This window comes from Peromyscus leucopus, chromosome 4 (assembly GCF_004664715.2).
Source record: "Peromyscus leucopus breed LL Stock chromosome 4, UCI_PerLeu_2.1, whole genome shotgun sequence".
In the NCBI taxonomy this organism is placed as follows: domain Eukaryota; kingdom Metazoa; phylum Chordata; class Mammalia; order Rodentia; family Cricetidae; genus Peromyscus; species Peromyscus leucopus.
In genome coordinates this window covers 78,126,476-78,148,549 of record NC_051066.1, presented here as the reverse complement: position 1 = coordinate 78,148,549, position 22,074 = coordinate 78,126,476, and the positions used below count along the sequence as shown (strand labels likewise).

General features: G+C 44.9%; 1 protein-coding gene across 4 annotated transcripts in view; it reads left to right on the top strand.

The window, feature by feature from the left end:
• Nucleotides 1-22,074, top strand: part of Ehf (ETS homologous factor) — a 39,533-nt gene that overhangs the window by 6,248 nt on the left and 11,211 nt on the right. For 3 of the 4 annotated variants that reach the window (XM_037205051.1, XM_037205050.1, XM_028877847.2), the window contains 2 exons: nucleotides 14,905-15,004; nucleotides 19,696-19,941. In XM_037205051.1, coding sequence (XP_037060946.1) covers nucleotides 14,908-15,004; nucleotides 19,696-19,941 — 343 coding nt within the window. In that variant the 5' untranslated portion in view covers nucleotides 14,905-14,907. Of the gene's footprint in view, nucleotides 1-12,832; nucleotides 13,003-14,904; nucleotides 15,005-19,695; nucleotides 19,942-22,074 lie in introns of those variants that run through there. The other variant, XM_028877846.2, reaches the window with a different exon arrangement.

Here is a 22,074-nt window from a genome sequence, read left to right as displayed (position 1 = left end):
TCTCGAACAGGAAATGACTGCTGAGTAGATCAGCTGGTCCACATTCTTCACCATGACAGGAGAATGTTTTTCTGCTTATGGACTTGGAGTTGTGGATATCCTCAGGCATAGTGAGGACAGTAACAATAATGCTGTCAGGAAATGCGGTTTGCTGAGTGTAGGCTGTAGGACGGGGCGTGTGTGTGTGTGTGTGTGTGTGTGTGTGGGGGGGTGTTCCCAGCTATGTTCAGTGTTATATTTTGTTTTTTTCTCTAATTCATCTGAGAAGGTAAGATCTTGGGGGCATTCAGGGGCAGGAAAGACCACTCCACCCTCATTGATGATAGAGTCTTGATGGGGTAAAGGCAAAGGTGGGTCTGATGTCTTGGGGAGGGCCAGCATCAGAGGAGACTTACGTGGTTATAGGTAGGATCCGTGTTACATGGGATCTGCGCTTAGGAAGACTGGTTAAATGCCCTGTTGCTATGCTATTGGCCTGCGCATTCTCTCTCTCTCTCTCTCTCTCTCTCTCTCTCTCTCTCTCTCTCTCTCTCTCTCTTTCTCCCTCCCCCAACCCTCTCTCCACTGTGTAGCTAGGGTTGGTCTGGAATTCACTATGTAGTCCAGGCTAGCTCAAACTCCTTATCCTCTTGTGTCTGTATGTCAAGTGCTAGTATTACGAACATGTGCCATCACACCTAGCTTAGCATTCTTAACAAGGTTTGAACAAGGGCTCTGCTTTCTCCATGTGCATTGAGTCCTACTCTCTGAAGCTTATGCTGCCTTTCATCATGGTGAAGTTTTTGAAATATGTGACAATTCTTGGAGCCCGACCATCTGGGAAGTTGTTTTGGAGGATGTCTGCACATGTTCATCTTATTCATAAACTAACCCTGGGATAAAGTTGAGGCTTGGGTCAGAAAAGGGGAAGATGGAGGTGAGTTCTTGTTTTGTTTGTACACTGAAAGTTTCCTCCAGAACAACCACGGGGCGGGCCAAGTTGTTATTAGTGTGGCGGGATTTAATTCTCAGGAAAGCCTTTGTGGGATTGAGGTGCTTGCCTTCACAGTGGGTTTTCACTCTTGAATTTCCACAGAGCTTATTACATGCATAGACCATTGAACTAGGAGCAGCAGAGACATATTCTGGAGGGAAAATGAGACCCAGAGTGCTGAGGGGCCAGGTTCTTGTAGAAGGAATCTACAAAGGACCTTGAGTTTCTTACCTCTAACTGAATGGTTATCTGAACAAAGAGAAAGCCACATCATTTTCTTTAGAAGCCATCTTTAAATTTGCAAGGAAATCTAGATGTTTTATTTTTCTGAAACTGTAAAGACGATGATAGAGTCTCCCAAGGTTCTCTGGGGTTTCTGGGTTTAGTTTTAAGACCTACCAGGTATAGCTCTGTGGTGGTAGAAGAAGCCGGAGGAGGCTTTGCTGGATCTCTTTTGGTAGAAATTAGGCTCCCAAATGACACACCAGGTCTCTTTCGGTGCTATGGTGTTCCTGGCACTAGTAGATCTCCCTCAGACTTCTGGTGACCTGCAAAGAGGCTATAAATTCTCTGTAATTTTCATCAATGTTTCCTGCTATTATTAGTACTCTTTTATTAAGGCTAATAAGTCTGAGGTGGCTTCAGGCAGCCACTTCAACCCCTGAGTCAATCTGGGCCTTTCAACAAGAGCCCAGACTGAAGGGTTTTGGTTGGGTTTGGTGTTAGGGATTGAACCAAAGGTCTCTCCCTGTGCTGTATCAGCGTCTCCTCCGTCCAGACTTAAGTTTTCATGAATATGTTTTGGGGGCCCTGAGTCAACACCCTTGTATGATCTAGACTTGTTTGTTCAAGGATACCCTTTCTTCTAGAGCACAGGATGGTCAGCACATCTCCTCCTCACATTTAGTGGGTAAATTCAAGGACCCATCCTGAGATGCTAGGAGACGTCTCTCTGTTCCTTAGCGACAGAAGGACCCATTTTCAAAGAACTATGTTGCTTTCCCCAACCCTTTCCAATACACTTATAATACCCCGTCTGTTTACCAGATCAGTGAGTAAGTTTTTTTTTTTTAATTTCACTGTGCCTTTTTTTTTTTTTTTTTTTTTTTTTTTTGTAAAATGGAGATATTAGTAGCTATGTTTAGAGTTCTCAGGAGGATTCCAGGAGATAATCCATGTATGGTTTGGCTCCATTCGGACTACACAGTAAACACTTGATAAATATGAACTGCCTTCCCATCTTAGTTTTGTTGGTTTGTGATTCTACAATTTGTGAGATTTCAGATTGGTGGCTGTTGGCTTGACATTTTGGTGTTTTCCTCGGAGGAAACTTGACTCTTGAATTGGTCAAATCCATTGTCCTAGTCCATCCCAACCCCTCCCTGCCTCCAGTCCCCACCCCTTACCTCCCTCCACCCTTCCCGCATTCCTGGGCAGTTGGTCTTATTTATTTTTCAGTCAACTAAGGGTGTTGTTAAACCTCTTCTTTTTCTGCTGCCTGATTTGATGTGAGGAACTCCACTCCCTGCCCCGCTCATGACAAGAATGCCTGGGAGTGCTCAGCCAACCATGTCCCACCCCTACTGGATCACCCTGTCCTTAACACTCAGAAGAGAAGGCACAAGCCCTGCCTGTTCCACAGTCTCTCCTGACTGCTCTCTGACCCTTTGAGCCCCTGGTGGTAATAGGACTATGGTCCAGAGAAGGCTGGGGGAGAGGTGTTTTTTTGGTGGTTGGGGGAGTGACGTATATTGCCTATGACTATGTTTGAAAAGAAATATGAAGACGCTTCCTCTGACTGTACTGAAAGCTGGGTGATGAAGCCATGAAGCCACCGGCTAATTGATGTTCGTCATCTTTGTTTGAGTGATGTTTTTAGTACTTTGTGGCCCTTTGGGGGCTTAGCTCATCATGTGTTATTGACAAACTAATGAGAAATGAGAGCACCTTATTGTTCGGATTAGAGGAGAAATCACACCTTCAACTTCTCAGGTCCTTTTCCTCCTGGGACCTTAAAGCCTTTGGCAGAGGATGAGTGAGTTTTTTCAACCTGGTTTTTATATAGGTATGGCTAGACTCATTTCTGAGATGAGAAAGCCATGGTCTAGGAACTAGGGCTTTTCGTCCAGACTAGATGTTGGGCATCTGTGGGAGAGGCTGAACTGGGACTGGGGATGTGTATGATAAGTCTCCACCTCCTCCCCAAATACCCTGACTTGCAAAAGTCAACCATTTGAGGAGTGTAGTTTGGGATTGGATCATCACCCAATAGTCCCTTCTCCACCCTTGCTCATCTCATTTCTGATCGGAACCCAGGCTGACTGGAGGCTGGCCATATCATTCTGCAGACCTTGGACACCCCTCAGTGCCCTTGCAAACCAGCCAATGGAAAAGTACAAAGTCTTCTGGCTCTTGGGCCCTGCCAGCTCCCACTAGCCTATTTGATACCTCCTTTCTTCCAAGGGAGTGGGAGGATAGCCTCAAAACTGAAGGTACAGGGTTTTCTCTGTTTTTTTTTTTTTTTTTTTTTTTTTTTTAGCAAAAACAAATTGGCATAAAACTGAGGCAAACCAGCTCAGGCTGTCTGGGCAGATGCCTTTCTTTGCTTTTTTTCTGTTTATTTTCTAACAAATCAATGCTTAACTGCAGTGTTATCGGAGTAGAGCAACAGGTGCAAAAAAATAATCCCGCTGCCAACTCAAATGAGGAGGTAGGGCTTATCCCCTCTGGAGGTATTCAGAAGATAACAGAAGCCCCTGCCAGCAACTGAATTAACAGCTCTGTGGCTGGTGGGTTCTGTGTTAACAACCCACTCCTAACCCTCCGACACATAAGCACACCATTGTCTTGGGAAGAGAGTTTCAGTCATGCAGACAACCAGCTGCTTTATCCTGCCCCAAGTAGAGATTGGTTTTGGCTAAGGCTGCTTTGTGAAACTCAGAGGCATTATCCTGTGCCAAGTCCATGTCTTAGCGAGGGTTTTCTCTGAGGGCAAGGGGATGGGGTTGCTGGAGGGAAGAGGATCGGACTTGCTTTTTAAATTTGTTGAAATTCTTTCTGTGACTACTTCTCCCCAAATACCAGAGAGGGTTGCCTGGCATTCTCTGCTCTTGCTCCCATTCCATTACCAAGGAGATGAACGAGCTGAGAGGACTTTGGAAAGATCTGTTACTGTTTTGGAAGCGTGTCTTGGCTGATAATGTATTAGTGCAGGGCAGTATCTGTGTTTTTTCACTATTTTTCCCGCAGCACCTAGCAGGATGCAGTGCATCTAGTATAGATGTTAATTGGAAGGGACCAGTACATATTTGTAATAGTTGAACAAGCATTTCTCAGAGATGGTTTCTCTCCTCAGAAGGCTGATTCATCAGTTTTGAAGGGCGTAAGGCTTAACACCTTGGTGGTTAAATAATCTTTTAAAAGTGGAGGTGGGGCCAGGTCAGGTCAAGGGTCACCCAACCAGTCATAAGATTCTTTTGAAGCAACACAATAACAAATAAACATCATAAGGGCCACCTGGAAGTGCTGGGTCCTGAGGTCAGGGTATCTGTTTAGTCTTTACTTGTAAGTAACTAGACCCTGTTGAATGTGGCAGTTTGGAGGTCCTGAGCATCAGAGGCTGGCCTGTGTAGTTTTGACAAACAATATACCAGTAGGTTCTCCACAGAAAGATTGGGCCTTAAATTCTCCTGATAGAATCTTTTTTTTTTTTTTTTTTTTTTTTTGGTTTTTCGAGACAGGGTTTCTCTGTGTAGTTTTGCGCCTTTCCTGGAGCTCACTTGGTAGCCCAGGCTGGCCTCGAACTCACAGAGATCCGCCTGGCTCTGCCTCCCGAGTGCTGGGATTAAAGAATCTTTTGTCTCTCTGGCTTTACAAAGGCTGTTTTCATGTTTATGAAATTTCTATCAAGGCTGATGTCTCTAGGAGTTAATTATTTGGTGGTGAGAAATGGAAGTAAGGCCAGCTAAGTGAGTCTACAGACCAGATATTTTCAGTTGTAAGAGTGCTCAAGGATTGTAACAGAGGGGCTTAGAAATACAGGTTTTGGTTCGGAGGTTTGGGTAGGATCCCATGCGGGTTGAAGTTCAATTCTTCCTTAAGTGGTCAGCGTGCCATGGTGTATCTGCCACACTTGAGAGTCAGATCCAGTTTCTCAAGATAATTTGGAAGGTGATTGTTGTAGGAGTCATCTGGGATGTTCCAGTCTCCACATCTGCCAGGGTCCATCCATAGCTGCAGTAGGAACGAAGCTGTGTCTTCACTATGCTTTACCTGATGGCCATTGGGCTTTAAAACCCAGAGGGGGCCATAGCAAGGAGACAGATTTTTGAGGCTCAGAGGTAGTAAGGAAAATGGTGAATTCTTAGAAATGACCCACCTAGGATGTGACATGGTTCCTACTTCAGGTGCCACTGGAGAGAGACAGTAGAGCCTTTCCTGGTCTCTGTGGGAGGCACCAAGGCAGCACCCATGCCAGGTAAGAAGAGAACAGGGCTGAAATCTTGCAAAACCTTTTTCAGAGACTGCACCACACTTAGCTCTGCTAACCTGTGTCTATCATAAAGTTTTCTTAAAATTCTAATCCCACACGAGCACAGAGATTTACTATATGTTCTATACTAACTATAATGTTATCCATGGTAACTTTAACGACGTCAACAGATCTTTCGGTGTCAACAGCTGATCCTTAGAGGGACTGTGGCCCATAGGACAGAAGTGTCAAGGCAGAAGCATATGCGCATTTTTGGTAGAAGAAGAGACCAATGACTTCTATTGAGGTCTCAAAAGGCTCTGTGATCTTTTGAGATTCAATATAGTTTATTATATCTGAATGAAATCGACAGAGGCCCTGTGGGTTGTTCTAGGTAATCTTGTTTTGATCAGTTTTGGTGCCTGCCACTGTCAGTATGTGCCATCTTGTCTGGGTCTGGCACCGAGGCTGATAGAGATCAGCACGATATGTCTATTTCCCAGTGGCCTACAGCCAATAAGGTGTATCTACCATAGAGCCAACCTTACCCTCCCCATATTGCATTATTGGTCATGAAAACACTCAGTATCCCAGAGATAGACTTCAGATGTTGCCCCTGGAAACAAGAAATGCGTCTCAAAACACACTAGGAAGAGATGGAGTTGGCTATGATGTAACTCAAAGAGGGTCAGATACATTCTCCAAGCTTGAGTCTCATTTTGATTCATTTGTAAAAGCACAAATTATGGCCTGTATTCTATTCAACTACATTTCACAGGAATACGAATTTTCTTTTCTCCTGCTTGGGAGTAGTCCTTTGAAAGAACAGTCAAATTGAAACAGGAAGTCAGGAAGCTGTTGCAACATCTTTAGTACAAATGCTGTGAATTCACCTGCTGGCAATTTTGAGTAAAGATGGAGAATGGTCTGGCTGTTGCTGTCACAGAACAAGTAATTATTTCAAAGGCTTAATTGCTTGCCTGGCTTGAGAAATAAATGTGTCCCATGGCAACCAGTTCTGTGACAATGTGAAGAGTGTGTGGTTGAATGAAGAAGACGGGAGCTGGGAAGGAGGTACATTGTGACCTTCACTCGCAGTTCCTGGGGCTGAGGACAGGGAATACAAACACAGACCCTGATGAAAATCTGTTCCATAGTGCTGACTGTTCTCAGTACACTTTCCATCTGTGATAGGAGTAAATTGTATCCTTTGGCCTGGGATCTAATTCAGGTAAAGCACCAATAATTCTGGGCCAACTTATTTCTTAAACACTAAGTTGAAAATAATTCCATGGCATTATGTGGGGGGGGGGCAGTTATAGCATATAGGTATGTATGCATGTGTATATATGTAGCTATTTATTGTGCATATGTATTGTGAGGCCGTTCAGTGGTGTGGGAAATGCTGTGGCCACATATGGAATGGGACTGTGGGTGCAAATGAGTTGAGGGGAGCTCTAGACTCTGCTGAGTGTTGTTGTTAGACTGACTTTGAATTTTCAGTTACTTCCAATCTTGCTGAGTCCCATGATCTTGAACAAGTTGCCGAACTGCTCTGTGCCTCAATAGGCCACCTGGTAGATGATATAATGCCTCATGGAGTTGTAGTAAGCATTAGCATCCACTGAGATAATGTTTACAAGACTTTTAGCACATATCCGTCCCATTTAAAATATTCTCAAAGTTTTGGTCACTATAATATAATAAAAACGATGAATTTAACAGCATTTGGTCCTTGCTGGGAGTCCTACCATTGAGCAAAAGAAAGATCTACTCCTAGTTGAGCAAGTCCACGATGGCCTTGTTTGTCTTTTCTGGGAGGTTCTCTGCATGTTCTAGGAGAGCGGCCAGTGGAGCAGTGTTTGGTCTTGTCAGGAGTCCTGAGCCTGGGCAGAACTTCCTGTATGATACAGGGCTTCATTACCCTGTCAGAATCCCAAAGTTGTCTTCTTTTCTTTTTCTGTCCCTGTGCCCCAAGTTTCAGAGCCCAATCCTTGGAGCCATTGAGTGTTTCTGTATTAAGGGATCCTACAGGACGGAGAAGCCTATGGCCATGTTTTATTACAGCCATGCTGCTCTTCCCATCTATTACTGCCCCAGCACAGCAGCCATGGGCTGTGGGCAATGCAAAGCCTGTGGTCACACAGAGCTTGGGAATGGATGCCCTTCCACTGGGCTTGGCAGCCTCAGGCACAATGTCATTGGTAAGAGGCGGGAACTGGGTGGGGGGGGAGTGATGGTTTTCAGTCCCCCAGACAAGAACAGTCTCCATAAGGGAATAACAGGACTTCTGTGAACAGTCCAGCTGTTGACTGCTCAGTTGTGGAGCAATGGTGCATCCCCTGGGTAGCTCCAGGTCCAAGACAGCACAGGACCCTGGAGAACAAACTTAAGGCTTGGCCGCTCCAGCAGCTGGAATTGGAGAATTGTACAGATGACAGAGATCTGAGGCTTTGCTTGAAATGAATTTGGCTCTCAGTTTTTTCCTTGGAGGTCCAAAAATGATGAGGATGATGATTGCTATTAACAGTATCATTGTTAAAAGTCACATGATGTTTATAAAGTGTTTATTAAGTGTCCAAAACTAAGTATGTATTAATTGTCACTACATTTTTTTTTTCACTCAAAAATCCTTTTTAGAATATCCTCATATCACAAATGAGGAAACCGAGGCCTGGAGAAGTTAAATACTTGTATAAATTTGCCTTGGTGATAATTGGGCAAAGTCAAGACTTCAAGTGTGGTCACTGGGGACACCATAACCAATGGCTCCCAGACTCGTACACTCTTTTGCTTCTGAGGAGTCCAGCCATACCCCAAGAATGTCCTCCAAACCTGCAAATTTCCAGCTTAAAGAGAGAATTGTGGGTCAATCCTGTCTTAAGAGCTAACGAGGATTGGACAGTGGCCATATATATAATGCTTGAGTCCTTTCTAAATATTCTGATTTACTTTTGTCATAGGGGGAAAGTGAGGCTGTAAATAAGAGAGTACTTTCCCATAATCAATGTGGCCACCAAAATCTCAACCCTTGTGGCATTTGCCATGATCCTTTGCATTTAAGGACTATCCTGGAGACCAGGTAAATTGAGCTGAGTTGGAATTTTCTGATACTCTTGAACATGTTCTTCAAGCTCAGCTCTAGGTTAAGTCAGTCTCTGTGGCTAGGCTTTGTCTTCTCCCATGTGAACCACTGACTGCCCCCAAAAATCTAAATTTTAGAGTCAGGTCAAGTGTTCCATTTTTTCCTCTATGCATTTCTCCCAAGTGGTTCAGTCTGTGTATGGTGGCTGATCTGTCTCTCCTCTGGAAGAAAAAGGAGCCTTTAATGAAGGCCTAGAAGAAGAATGCTCTCAGGGCATCATGGGAGCTCAGAAGCAACCTCTGTGCTTGGCACTTTAGAGTGTAGTATTGTTTACCTCAAACCACCCATTAAGACAGCAAAGAACACAGAGGTCAGTCTCTCCTGCAAGGATAGGACTATGACGACCCAATCCACCATAGTACTTCACCTCTGTAGAATGTAGTTCTGGGTTGGTCAATCTTTAGTGGCCCATGACAGCCCCTTACTTTTAGGGAATTTGTTGCTGACTGTCCAACATATCCCAACTAGCATGAGGTAGCTGTCTGGGTTTTGCTCTGTTGGGTAGCATGGCCGGCCCCTCTTCTTTAGATGAAGTAATGACTTTTGTCCCCTAAATTATCATGCTTATGAACTTCTGCACAGAGGTGTGTCATTTTGGATACATGGAGAAATCTAAATTATCAATAAGGACACAGAACCAAATACTTTTCTCTCTGATTATTCCTACCCATGAAGAAGGGATAAGAGACTGAACATTTAAAAAATTCCCTGTATAATTTATATTTTATTTCACTCTTTGGGTATGAAACAAAATTTGCTTTGTTATAGTATAGTTTTTAATAGACCAAGTCATAATTCATATTTTATCTCCAGTTAAAGGCAATCTAGGACCAGGATGTGCCTAGGGTACCTGGTACTTCTCTTCAACCACTGATTATCAATGGCTTTGTGTGCCAGGCATGGTTTGGTAGGCTCACCAGTCCCTTTTGTGTTTAATCTTCAGCGAGCTCATGCAGCCAGGGCAGATATGATCTGCTTCTCGGGAGAGGAGAGAGCAATTTAGAAAGGCCAAGGTCAGGCCCAGTGCAGTGGTGCACGCCTTTAATCCCAGCACTCAGGAGGCAGAGCTAGGTGGATCTCTGTGAGTTCGAGGCCAGTCTGGTCTACAGAGTAAGATCCAGGACAGACACCAAAACTACACAGAGAAACCTTGTCTTGAAAGTCAAAAGCAAAAACAAAAACAAAAAAAAAAAGAAAGAAAGAAAGAAAAAGGCCAAGGTCCAGCCTAAGGTTGCTATACCAGTGAGAGCAGAACCCCAGCTATTGCCTCCACAGGCTTTAGTTTGAACCATAGTTCTCAACCAGGAGTGACTTTGCTCCAAGGGACAAGTAGGGATAGATGGATCTATCTATCTGTCTATCTATCTATCTATCTATCTATCTATCTATCTATCTATCTGTCTGTCTGTCTGTCTATCTATCTATCTATCTATCTATCTATCTATCTATCTGTCTGTCTGTCTGTCTTCTTCTTTGTCTTTATCTATCTATCTATCTATTTCTTTTTTCTTTTTTTTCTATCTATCTATCTATCTATCTATCTATCTATCTATCTACCTATCTACCTATCACTGCTGGCATGTGAGATCTAGTGGGTAGAAGCCATGGGTGCTTCTTGATCCACTACCTGTGTGTGACAACTTCCACAAGAAAGAATTTCCCAGCCTTAGCTGCATTCTCGTGTTTCTTAGAGCAGGATTGATAGTGGCCAAGATATGGTCCATTGACAGATGAGTGGGCAAAGAAAATGAGGTACATATATGCAATAGACTAATCTTCAGCCATGAAGTGAATGAAATCTTGTTATTTGTGGCAATGGGCATGGAACTAGCAGGTATCACGGTGAATGATAAGCCAGACATAGAAAGACAAACACTGCATGTTTACTCCTACTCCTTGGTGGCAGGTTAAATAATTATCTCATAGAAGAAGAGAGAATAGTGGACATTAGAGGCTGGAAAGGTGGGGAGAAAGGAGGGTACAGAAAAAAAAAGGTTAATAAGTAGCAAAAATGCAATTAGAGGAAGAATTAGTTCTAGTGTTTTCCAGAGCAATAGTGTAATCACAGTCTATAATCATTCAACATATATTTCAAAACACTGGGACAGAAGTATTCTAAATGCAAGCAAATGACATGTTGGAAAGGAGGAAATACTAATTATATATTATATACACGTATGAATTGCCATACTGTATCCTCCAAAATACGCGTACATATTTGGCATTAATTAAAAATTTCAAGAAAGAATTACCTAGCCCCCAATTTTGGTTGTGGAGATGTTAAAAAATTGCGATTAGCCACTGTCTGGCATGATGAGGATCTGGTCCTTTGTACTTCCACCCGCCCCCCCAACAGCACCATCAGCATCCCTTAAGCTGAGGATGGAGAGAAGTGAGTCCTTTCTCCAGCTTGCTTCTTACACATAGCATAGAACACCTCTCTCAGCCTCTGATGTATAGACCCAGTCCCAGCAGAGGTGAAATGTCTTATAGAAATACCTTGACATCTGCTGTTTAAAGACAAGAAAGAAAAGGCTACTTTTAAATTGGGGTGTATGTGTACCACACACTGGACTGGACACTTCTAAAGCCACTGCATTATCCTCTAGAATAGCTCATTTTTTATGCTTAGTGAAATCAGAGTAACTCACCTCTCATCCCCGTCATCCCAGGCTTGGAATGAGGAACAGATTCAAAGTCACAAAGCTAGAAAATGGAGCATGGAACCTAACTGGGGTCCCACAGACTCTAGCTAGACTGGGACTTACTACTTGTTTTTTAAGGAAAGCCATGCTGAAGGTTAAGTAGGGAGCTGAAAACAAGTCCTAAATATTTCTTGCTCCTCCTTTTAATTAAAAGGGTAGCTCTTTATACCCCATAAAGCAATCAGCATACAACATGGAAAGTCTATATTAGCATACGGGGGTGTGGGTACGTTGGTCATAATAGGGCTTTTTTATAGTTCTCAAGGCACATTTATTATCCATTATCTCATTTGATCTCCTCAACCGTCCTGAGAGTCTGTTGGAGGACAAATGTCTACATTTTATATTTGAAAAACTGGGCCTGGAAGGGAGTAGGCTTGTCCAAAGGCCTTGGCCAGCCTAGTCCACCCAGGTGCCTCCTGCAGCTACCTGAGGCCTGCTGTCAGGGTCCAGGACCGTCTCTACTTACAAGCCTAGGGGAGCTCCCATGAACTCTGACTCACTAGGGGTTAAGCCACATAAACTCTTTTATGAGTGGTAACCATTTAAGAGGCCCTGTAAAAAGGGCCCCTCATCACACTGCCTGCTTTCCCCTGGAAAGGGGATGCTGGCAGAGAGGAGGGCTTGGGAGAGGGTACAGAGTGGGAGGTGATAAAGCAGCTGAGACCTTGACATCCTAAAGGCTTCTCTGTGAGCTGGGAATAGTTATGGAAGTTTCCACAAGGTTGTGTTGAGAAATGACGTCTGCCTCAAGGAAAGGATCCCATGAGAACTGGCCCGAGACACTTACCAAATTCTTTTTTAAATGTCCTTATCCTCTTTATTATAAAATTTTGCTGTTTTAGATGTTTGTTTTATGTGTATAAGTCTTCTGCCTACATGGAGGTATGTGCACCTTGTGTGTACCTGGTGCCTGAAGAGGTGAGGACATCAGACTCCCTGGAACTGGAGTTAGGGATGGTTACGATCTACCATGTGGGTGCTGGGTCCTTTGCAAAAGCAGCAAGTCTTCTTCCTGACGGGGCCACCTCTTTAGGCCCAGCTCTTATTGTGAGCGTCTAAGACCTTGGCATAGATAGTGTCAGGTGATTCTTCTCAGGCTTTGAGTTTAATGATATACCCATTTTGCAGTTGGAGAAAGTGAGACTCAGGAAGTTTTGGGCGAGACAGATACAGAACTTAGCATCATCTACAGTGAGCAGAGGAACTAGAGTTTCAGTTCCCTCCTCAAGAAGAGTGGGACCAACCCCATACCACCTGCCCCATACCACCTGCCCCATGCCACCCCCCTTCTTTCAGGAAGTGGAGAACAAAGCCCTAAACTGGCTAAAAGAGAGGCTTCTGCTGGATCCAGCAGGTCTCGTCCCCACCAACATACCCACTTTGAAGCAGCCCTGCAGGCAAGTCCTTGGGACGGTGGTGGGAGGCCTATCTCTGCCTGTTCTTTGAGCCTGCAGGGCTGCTCCCCAGCAGGGCTGGGCTCTGAGCTTCAGCCCTCTTGGGGTTAAACAGTAACCTTTCCACTGCTTGTGGGTGAGCAAACGCTGCCAAGGAAGAAACCCAGCCTTGAGCAAACACGAGCCAGGGCTGGGCCCTGTCCCTCCCCAGCCGCCAAGTCCCCCGATGGATGAATTAGCTGAGGTGGATTGTTCTGAAAAGCCCGATGGGAAAATGTCTCCATGACTGTGTGAAAGGAAGGTTTGACCTGGTGAGAACAAAAGCTTTCTTGAAGGGGGCTTAAGAGTCAGTTTTACCTTTTGAGATCGAGAAATGGGCGGCCTGGGGTTGTTTTGAGTCCAACTTATCCACAGAAGTAGCTGCTTTTCCCACAGTGGTTTTCATTGAATTGTTAAACTTTGTGCTAAGTTCTGCAAGTATGGAAATGTGTTTGATCCATAACCAGTGTCCGGGGCTAGATGTGACAATCTGTGTTTTCGCACAGCGGGGACTGAGGGTGAAGAGATGTTGAGTAACCGCTGTGAGCTAGCACTCACTCTAACTAGCGAGTGAGAGGGCTTGCAGGAATCCTGGCTCTTCTGGCTTTGAAGCGCTCATACAGGTACCAGAATGAAGGCCCAAGCTCTCCTGGGTGCCCTCCCAAGCCTCCCTTCACTAACTGAATGGTCTGTCATTTCTACTCTGCCTGTCTTTCTTCACTTTCCTCTTACGCTGGGTGTGAGCCTACATGCTCACCAAGCAACGATGATGACGAAGTCAACAATTACAAGTGGTGTGCAGCCCAGCTTAACCCCTAAGCCAGCGCTGTCCTCAGAACCTATAGACAGTACCTAGATCTTCATCAGGGCAGTGAATATTGGCTGAATACATGAATGTATGAATGTATTATAGGCTTTCTCAAGGTTATATATCTTTTCTCTGAGGTTCTACATAGAACCAACCAGAGGAGCTGAAGCTCAGTTAGGTGTGTGTGTGTGTGTGTGTGTGTGTGTGTGTGTGTGTGTGTGTGTGTGATTACTCTGAGGGGACCATTCCAATCTGTTGACATGGGTGACACCTGAGGATGCAAAATTTCCTCCAAATAGGACAAAAAAAAAAAAAAAAAAAAAAAAAAAGCCATGATTTGTGGCTATCCACACTTCAACATTTTATAAAGAACAGGGGCATCACTTCTCGGCCTTTTGGCTAAGCTCAAGTGTGAAGAATGAGAGACTTTTACAGCCTCACGAGGTTCAGAAAAAAGCCTGCCCTCCCTTTCATGATTGTGCACACTCCCAGGCTCCAACCTGTAGTGTGTAGGGTGTCCCGTTTGGGGCAGGCACATCATAAATGCCTCTGAGATGCAGAGGTTTTACATTGCTCCAATGTTCCAGATGGGTTATGAATGAAAACTGTTCTCCTGGGTCCCACAGTCGAGAATCGGAGGAAGTCACTTTGAGGATGGCTTCAAAACCTGTTGAATGTTCCAGGTCTCCATCAGAAGAAAAGCCACCCAGAACTTATTAGCAAAACATAAAATCTTAGTTTTCTGTACCAGAAAGATGAAGTGTCTGTCACAGAAATCAAAGAATTCCTAATCTTAGCCCAAAGCTGAAAGGCTTAAAAAAAAAAAAAAAAAAAAAACTCTACTAAGATATGATGGAGGGCCTCAGATGACCAGTTCATCTCAAGGAGGACTCTGCATGGAGGAAGCCTTTCTGTGTCCTCAAGTGTGGGCGACACTTAGGTGGGGACTCACAAAGTTGTCTCACACAGGGGCTGGGTCTGAGATTTCACTGATCAAAATTCCGCTTCAAATAAAATCTCTCTGGTATTTTCACTTTTGTGAAGCACTTGGATACTGGCCAGGTTTGCCCTGTGAGCAGGTATTGCGTTTTCTTCCCGGCCTCGTTTCTGATCAGAGATTATTCATTTATGAATGGGTGGCTATAAAAACTTGCCTCATGCATATGAAAATTGAACCTGGAAAGTTTTAATCGCCATGAGTTTTGCTTTTACTGAACGGGCTGTGGCAATGGGTGGAAGGACATGCTCCTTCCTCTCTTTCTCTCCTGTTGTCTTTCTTTCTTTCTTAAATGGACTCCATGATCGTCATTCTCCAGTGACATTCGTATAAGAGGCGCTGACTGAGTGACCATTTGATCCCTTGCAGATCATGATTCTGGAAGGAAGTGGTGTAATGAATCTCAACCCAGCCAACAACCTCCTCCACCAGCAGCCAGCCTGGACAGACAGCTACCCCGCATGCAATGGTAAGGGCCCTGCGGCTGTCGGTGGCACTGCCCAAGCCCCCTTCTCTCCTGGTCTGACTTCTTTTCCAACTTGATGCCTGGTTGTATTCAGTGATGACATGGAGGTTAGGGACAAATCTCTTTCTCTCTGTCTGTCTGTCTCTGTCTCTCCCTCCCTCCCTCCCTCCCTCCCTCCCTCCCTCCCTCCCTCCCTCTCTCCCTCTCTCCCCCTCCCTTTCTCCTTCCTTCCCTCCCTCTCTGCTGGAAATTGAACTCAGTGTTTTGCTAATCACAGACTGTACCGCTGATCCATACTTTCTTGTATGAGTAAACTTTTAGCGCTGTTTGCTCTGTAGGCCTCCAGGACTCTCCGTTAAGGCCCATTTGTGAGAGACCACCACCTCCTTCCAAGACGCAATGATTCGGGTTGGAAGTAGAAGTGGTAGATGAGATGTCCCACAGGAAGGGAGCCGTCTTGTTGAAGTTTTTAATAGTGTTTCATTAGGATATCAAGATAGGATCATGGAGGGTGAGTGTGTACAGGAGTACACACATGTATTTAACACACACACACACACACTAAAGAAGAAAGGATTATAATACTTGAAACTTTCTACCTTATTTACCATCCCTTCCCAGCTTAAGGAAGAGAGAGTTGTCAGGGAACCGGGTGCTGTCTTCCGGTGCTTTGCTCTAGAACATACAGACTCAAAAGTAGGAGGACCTCGTGACAAGCCTTGTATGTAATGTTTGGTGATCCAGTCTGTGGCTCCCAGTGAACGCTGAATCAGGGGCTCTGTGTTCACTGTGAAGGCATTCAGCACAGCCAGGCTGCTAGGTGTCCAACAGTGTGGCTTAGGGACTCAGTGTACCCCCACCTGTTGTTAATTACCACCCCCCCATGCTGCTGCTCTTGTTTACCTTGACACACAGATGTATCCTGTTAGAAAAGTTTGAGACGCAGAAGTGAGGGCATGGTCGGGTGACATTCTCCGCTGAGTGGCAGGTCCACGTGGCACTCCTCTTTTAGTTTGGAATCCCAGCCAAGCATGGCAGGAAGCTTGAACAGGTGGCCTTCCTGTTTTAGGTCACTTGTCTCCTAAAACAGCTGCCCTTTCTGGACAGTTACATATTCCGTGGCAGACCTTGAACTCGCTGTGGGGACCTAGAGAAAGATAATCTTCCGAAGAGAGCAGGAAGTCTTGGCAGGTCCTAGACGCCATCACTACTGTTTGACTTGGAGAACAGTGGTGCGGTGGACTTATCGGGGAGTAGAATTCAGATGTCACTTTTATTTCTTTAGCTCTGGGGGTGTCAAGACCGAAGGGAGGGGAAGGTCAGCTGCATAGCAGAGAACAGAACCCACTGGGTTTTTTAGTTTTCCTGACATGATGGGCCCTGATGATTTTCTGCCTGAGAATTCCTCTCCCAGTCAACTTCAGGCAAGTTTCTGGCTCTTGTCTCCCAGTGTTAAACAGAGTATCAGAAGCTGCCTGTAACTAGGCTCCCATTGAGTGCACAGGGGAGAGAGTCTCAGGCCCGCCACCGAGCTCATGAGAGTTGTTCTTTTGTTGACAAACCCACAGCTTACTGTTATTGAAAATGAAATTATTTTAGGACTAGGGATCATCATCAACAACGAAAACCTTGTTCTCATCCTTCCACAATGTCATGTTTGTCATATTATTATGTGACAATAAAAATAGTAATAAGGACACAGAAACCTCTGTCATAGGCTTTGTATTGGGGGAGAATTTCTGTAGACCTCAAGTTTTGGACTCCTCGCCTTGCCCTGGTGCTGTCCCCTGAGGGAGGGGCTGGGGAATGCCTTTGTTCGCCTCTAAGGTGGGAGCGAAGAGGCGCACCCTGTGAGCAGCAGATAGCGATTGATCGCAGGCACCTTGATGTCCTGATTGATCTTGCCTTCTTGCTCTTATTGCTTTTGAGGTCTGGAAGCAGAGGCTGGATTCAGAAGGGGGAGAAAAAGTGAGATGGCTTAAGAGCCTCACCCCTTCTTTCCCTTGCGCTGGTAGGATAGAGGGTTAGCCCCGAGACGTCATGGGAATAGAGTCCTGAATCTCCCTGCCATTCCACAGTCCAGCAGCAGCAGCAGCAGCAGGATGGCAAAGCTTGCGAGGAATGCAGAAATGCAGGCCTTAGCCCATACCTCCTGGACTGGGATCTGCATTTGGGCATCAGTCCCTGGTGATAGCAGCGGCACTGAAGTTTTAAGTACTTGGCCAGCATGATTTTGAAGGGACCTTTAGGAGTATTTTCCTTGTAAATACATTTTCCTCATAAAATGCTGTCCCCTGATCATGGCTCGATTGTGGCTTCTAGAAATTGGAATTGCTGTGACCTCTCACAGGAGACCCACATACGATGGGATCCACTAACATTACTTTGTAGCGGGAAAACTAACACAGTATGCAAGGCTCCATGCCTCTCTAAAGATACGGAAGCAGTTAACAATTGATGGGTAGGCTGGAGAAGACTCCTTTGGAGGGACAGCTGTTTAGAGCCACCTAAAGGAACCTCTCACCTATGTGCCTATAAGTAACACCAAATTAAACTCAGCAGCTCACCGAGCTAGACTTTGGTATTGATCCTTTTGTCTGTTGTTGGGGTCCTATCCTGGGCGAGCAGACACTAGTTTACATCTCCCCAGGAAAAGCCATGCAGCGTTGGTCCAGATCTTGAGTGTGTCTCAAGTTCAGTTACATTTGCCCAGCTTGGGCTTGCTGGGGTACAAGGTGTCTGCCTCTTGGCTTTGCTGCTTACCTTTCTTGGAAGAGGGCTCCTCCTCTTTACCTGTGTTTTCAGAAGACCTTGAGGTGCCTCGGCCTTGAAACACAGCCCTAGAGCCTGGTACTCCCTTCTGGAGCTCGCATGCTCTTGGGCCAATTCTGTGAAGTTCTTCTCTTAAGTGAGCACAAGGCAGTCATGTACATGGACCACTGACATGTAACATGTTCAGCAATTTACCCACTGGAATATTATCTCATAGTACAACTGTATTCCTGCATTAGTCGAGAATTCAGCTGAAATGGAATCATATTGACTAGGTAATGAGCTCCCACTATGGCTCCAAAGGAGTTTTTATGGATATGCGAAGATGAGTAAGACAGAAGGTCCATGACCTTGAACATACAGTTTGCAAAGAACAATAAGCCAGAACTTAGAAGCCTGTAAAGATAAGCAGGACATAACAGGTGCCATTGAGCATGATTCCTGGAAGTTCAGTTCTCAAAGAAGTTGGGGGAAACTGTGACTCTGAATTCAAAAGGAGGAGAGCTAAACAGCAGGAAAGGGTGAGAGAGGAAGGCGCCTGGGGACCACACAGAAGAAACGCAAGGGACCCTAGCCGCTTCATAAGCAGTTGGCAGAGCGCTTCAGGGCCTGGCGTAGCAGCTTAGGTCTTACTTCAGTGAGCAATAGGAAGCTTTTGATGGGAACTGAGGGGGGAAGGGGTGTTGGAGCAGTTATCACCAGTCAGGGACGAGATTTGTCACTGCAGGGAAGAGTAAAGCTGTCAGAGAAAGGGAAGCTTAATTGAAGGCCCCATTTTTGGTTGAAAATGGTCTGTGTTTGACGAGTCTCAGCTTTTGTCTCTGAATCTCGGTCTCTGTCTCTGTCTTTCTGTGTGTGTAAGAGAAAAGAATTGTGGTTAGCCTTCTGCATCCCAGGGTTCCACACCTACATACTCAACCAACTCCTAATTTAAAAAAATGCATCTTGGGCTAGAGAGATGGGTCCATGGCTAATGCGTTTGCTAGGCAAGCAAAAGGATCTGAGTCCAGACCTGCCCCCCTCCACCCCAGTACCTTTGCGAGAGGCAGGCAGGTGTGGTGGATCACATCTGTAACTCCACTGCAGTTACAGTGGAAAGGCAAAGACAGGTGGATCCCTGGATCTCTCTGGCTAACCAGTCTAGCCAAATCAGTGAGCTCCTGGTTCAGTGAAAACACCTTGTTTCCAAAAGTGAATGGTGAGCTACACTAACCCCCAGACACTGGCTCCTAGTCTTCATGCACCCATTCAACACACATGTGCATGCACTTGCATATATATAAACATGTACACACACACACACACACACACACACACACACACACACACACACATGCATCTGTACTGAGCAAACACAAATTTTTTTTCTTGTCATCATTTTCCAAACAACCTAGCATGAACTATTTACATAGCATTTACATTGTTGTGGGGATTGTAGTTAATCTAGAGATAATAAAAAATATAGAGAAAATGTATAGGTTATATGCAAATATGACATTATATAAGGGATGTTAAGATTTTGGTATTCATGAGGTGTTCTGGCAGGGTGAATGTATTTGCATATGTACAATCAGCTGGAAAATAGATGAAACCATAGCCAACTCTTTCACTTTGGTACTTCTTTGTGAGTGGGGTGGCAGTGAACTTAGAGTACTTCAGGTATCACATATTATCTAGTATTCAGAGATGGGCATCACGTTAGGAAGAATATGAAAATGCCCTGCCACTATTGGGTAAACCCCTCCATGAGCTAGGAGTCCACTATCCAGAGCACGTTCTGTATTCAGCCCCCATGGTGAGGCTCACAGGATGGGGATTGTGGTTATGGTCCCCATTATATTATCCACAGCCATGCCTCTTGTGTCTGAGACTGCCCAGGAATACGCAGGGGCCACTCACAGGGCCATATTCTATTTTTGCAGTTTCCAGTGGTTTTTTTGGAGGCCAGTGGCATGAAATCCACCCTCAGTACTGGACCAAATATCAAGTGTGGGAATGGCTGCAACACCTCCTGGACACCAACCAGCTGGATGCCAGCTGCATCCCTTTCCAGGAGTTTGACATCAGCGGAGAACACCTGTGTAGCATGACTCTGCAGGAATTCACGCGGGCGGCGGGCTCTGCTGGGCAGCTGCTCTACAGCAATTTACAGCATCTTAAGTGGAACGGTGAGTGGTGCCGGGAAGTACAGGGGCTCCACAGCTGGCTGAGGGGCTCCACAGCTGGCTGAGGGGCTCCACAGTGCTGGCCAGGTTCCTGTCAGACATGACACTGTGACTACCATTTCCCAGGACAGGGAGGTAGCAGAGAGTAGAAAGGGTAGATGCAAATTCTAAGGTATGATGTGTCTAATCCCTTTGAAACATTGATGAAATCTTCTTGTGGCTGCCTTAATTTCCAGAGAGACAGAGCTGGCCAAATAGCCACAGAATACTTGTCATAGTAAGACAGGATTTTCCTTCACATTAAAAAAAAATTCCTATGTTTTTTATTTTATTTGATTATTTATTTGAGTGTTTTGCCTGTGTGTGTGTATGTATCTGTACCACATGCATGCCTGGTGCCCATGGAGAGGTCAGAAGAGGGTGCTGAATCCTCTGTAACTGGAGTTATGGATGGTTATGAGCTACCATGTGGATGCTGGGGACTGAACCTGGGTCCTCTGCAAAAGTAGTAAGTGCCCTTAGGTGCAGAGCCATCTCTCCAGCCCTCCTTTACATTTTTTAAAACAGTCTAGTAACTTAATTCTTAGTCATTAATTTGCTTGTTAAAGATCATCAATAGTTTTTAGAAAAAACTTACTGATCTAGTACTTTTTAATTTTAATTTTTAAAAATTTGGTCTGTTTATCTTGAGATTAGGTTGGACTATGTGGTTACATAGCTGGCCCTGAACTCTCTAGGTCACTCAGGTTGACCCTGTACTCAAAATCCTCTTTACTTAGCCATCCATGTTCTAGGATTACAGGAATGCACCAGTACACCCAACCAGACCCAAGTCCTTAAAATGAGAGTCCAGTGTATTTAAGTAGGCAAGCGAAACTCATCCATGTGTCTGGAGGGGACAAGGCTAACCCTCCCCCTTATCACTTTTCTGAAAAGTATGTAACCAGGGCTGGGAAGGTGGCTCAGGATGCACTGTTCTTACAGAGGGCTTGTGTTGGTTCCTAGCACCCACATCAGGCACTTACAATTCCCTGTAACCCCTGTTACATAGGGGATCCAACACCTATGACAATCCATGCAACATCTGTGCTCATGTGCACATACCTACATATAGAGGCACACACATGAGGACACACACAATTAAAAATAATAAAAAAAATAGATATTTAAAAATAGATCTATAATTAAAATACTTCTGAAAACAGAATGAATGGCCTGAAAACATATGGGCTATTTCTACAGTGATTTCTGGAATAGTTCCTAAAACCTCAAGATTCTCCCCTCAGGTCTCTCATCTCACACACAGGAGGCCACCTTGCAAAGTGTCCATGGTGAGAGTTTATGAGAGCGAGCGAGGGAGAGAGAGAGAGAGAGAGAGAGAGAGAGAGAGAGAGAGAGAGAGAGAGAGAGCACTGACCCATTAGAAAGTGCATTTATATCTCAGCAGAGCCTGTGTTTGACAAGTAAGTCAAGCACAGTAAATGTGAGCTCTAGAGCCATGTGGACAGCTGCCATCAGCAGCGGGTGTGGCAATGATGCGGGCAGCCATGGTGTCATTTTGGATGTCCTCATCTGGCACCCTGGCATTCCCTTCCCTCCACTCATCTCATGGCGGTGGTTACTCATTTTTTTCTTACTAGAATCAAACAAAACAAGGCTCTATCATTTAAATAACCCTCAGGAGTCTTTGCAAAGAGCAGACTTATAGTTGAAGAATTAAAAATACCACCTCTAATTATGCCCACTCCTGTAAAGCTTTGCTCTGACTGATGCCTAAGGCAGGGAGGCTTGGGAGGTGTGGCAACCATCTTTGACCTTCCATGAATTGTTTGGCCTTACTGTTCTTGCCTCAAAGTGCCACATGGTAGGAGTTTCCACTGTGGGCTTGTTTCAATTTCTATACATATTCTATTAGGTTACATTTGTTATGAATATTTTATACTATGAATTGATCTATCAAATAAACTTACGGTAAAATATTGTACCCATTTTAAAGATGGGAAAACTGAAGGTCAGAAATATGAACTACTGATAATCTCTGCAGGGAGGAAAATCACTGTATACTCATTCACATGTGTGCTTTTATACATTATAGTTAAGAGGAGGCTATATGGGATACACTACATGTGTGAGTGC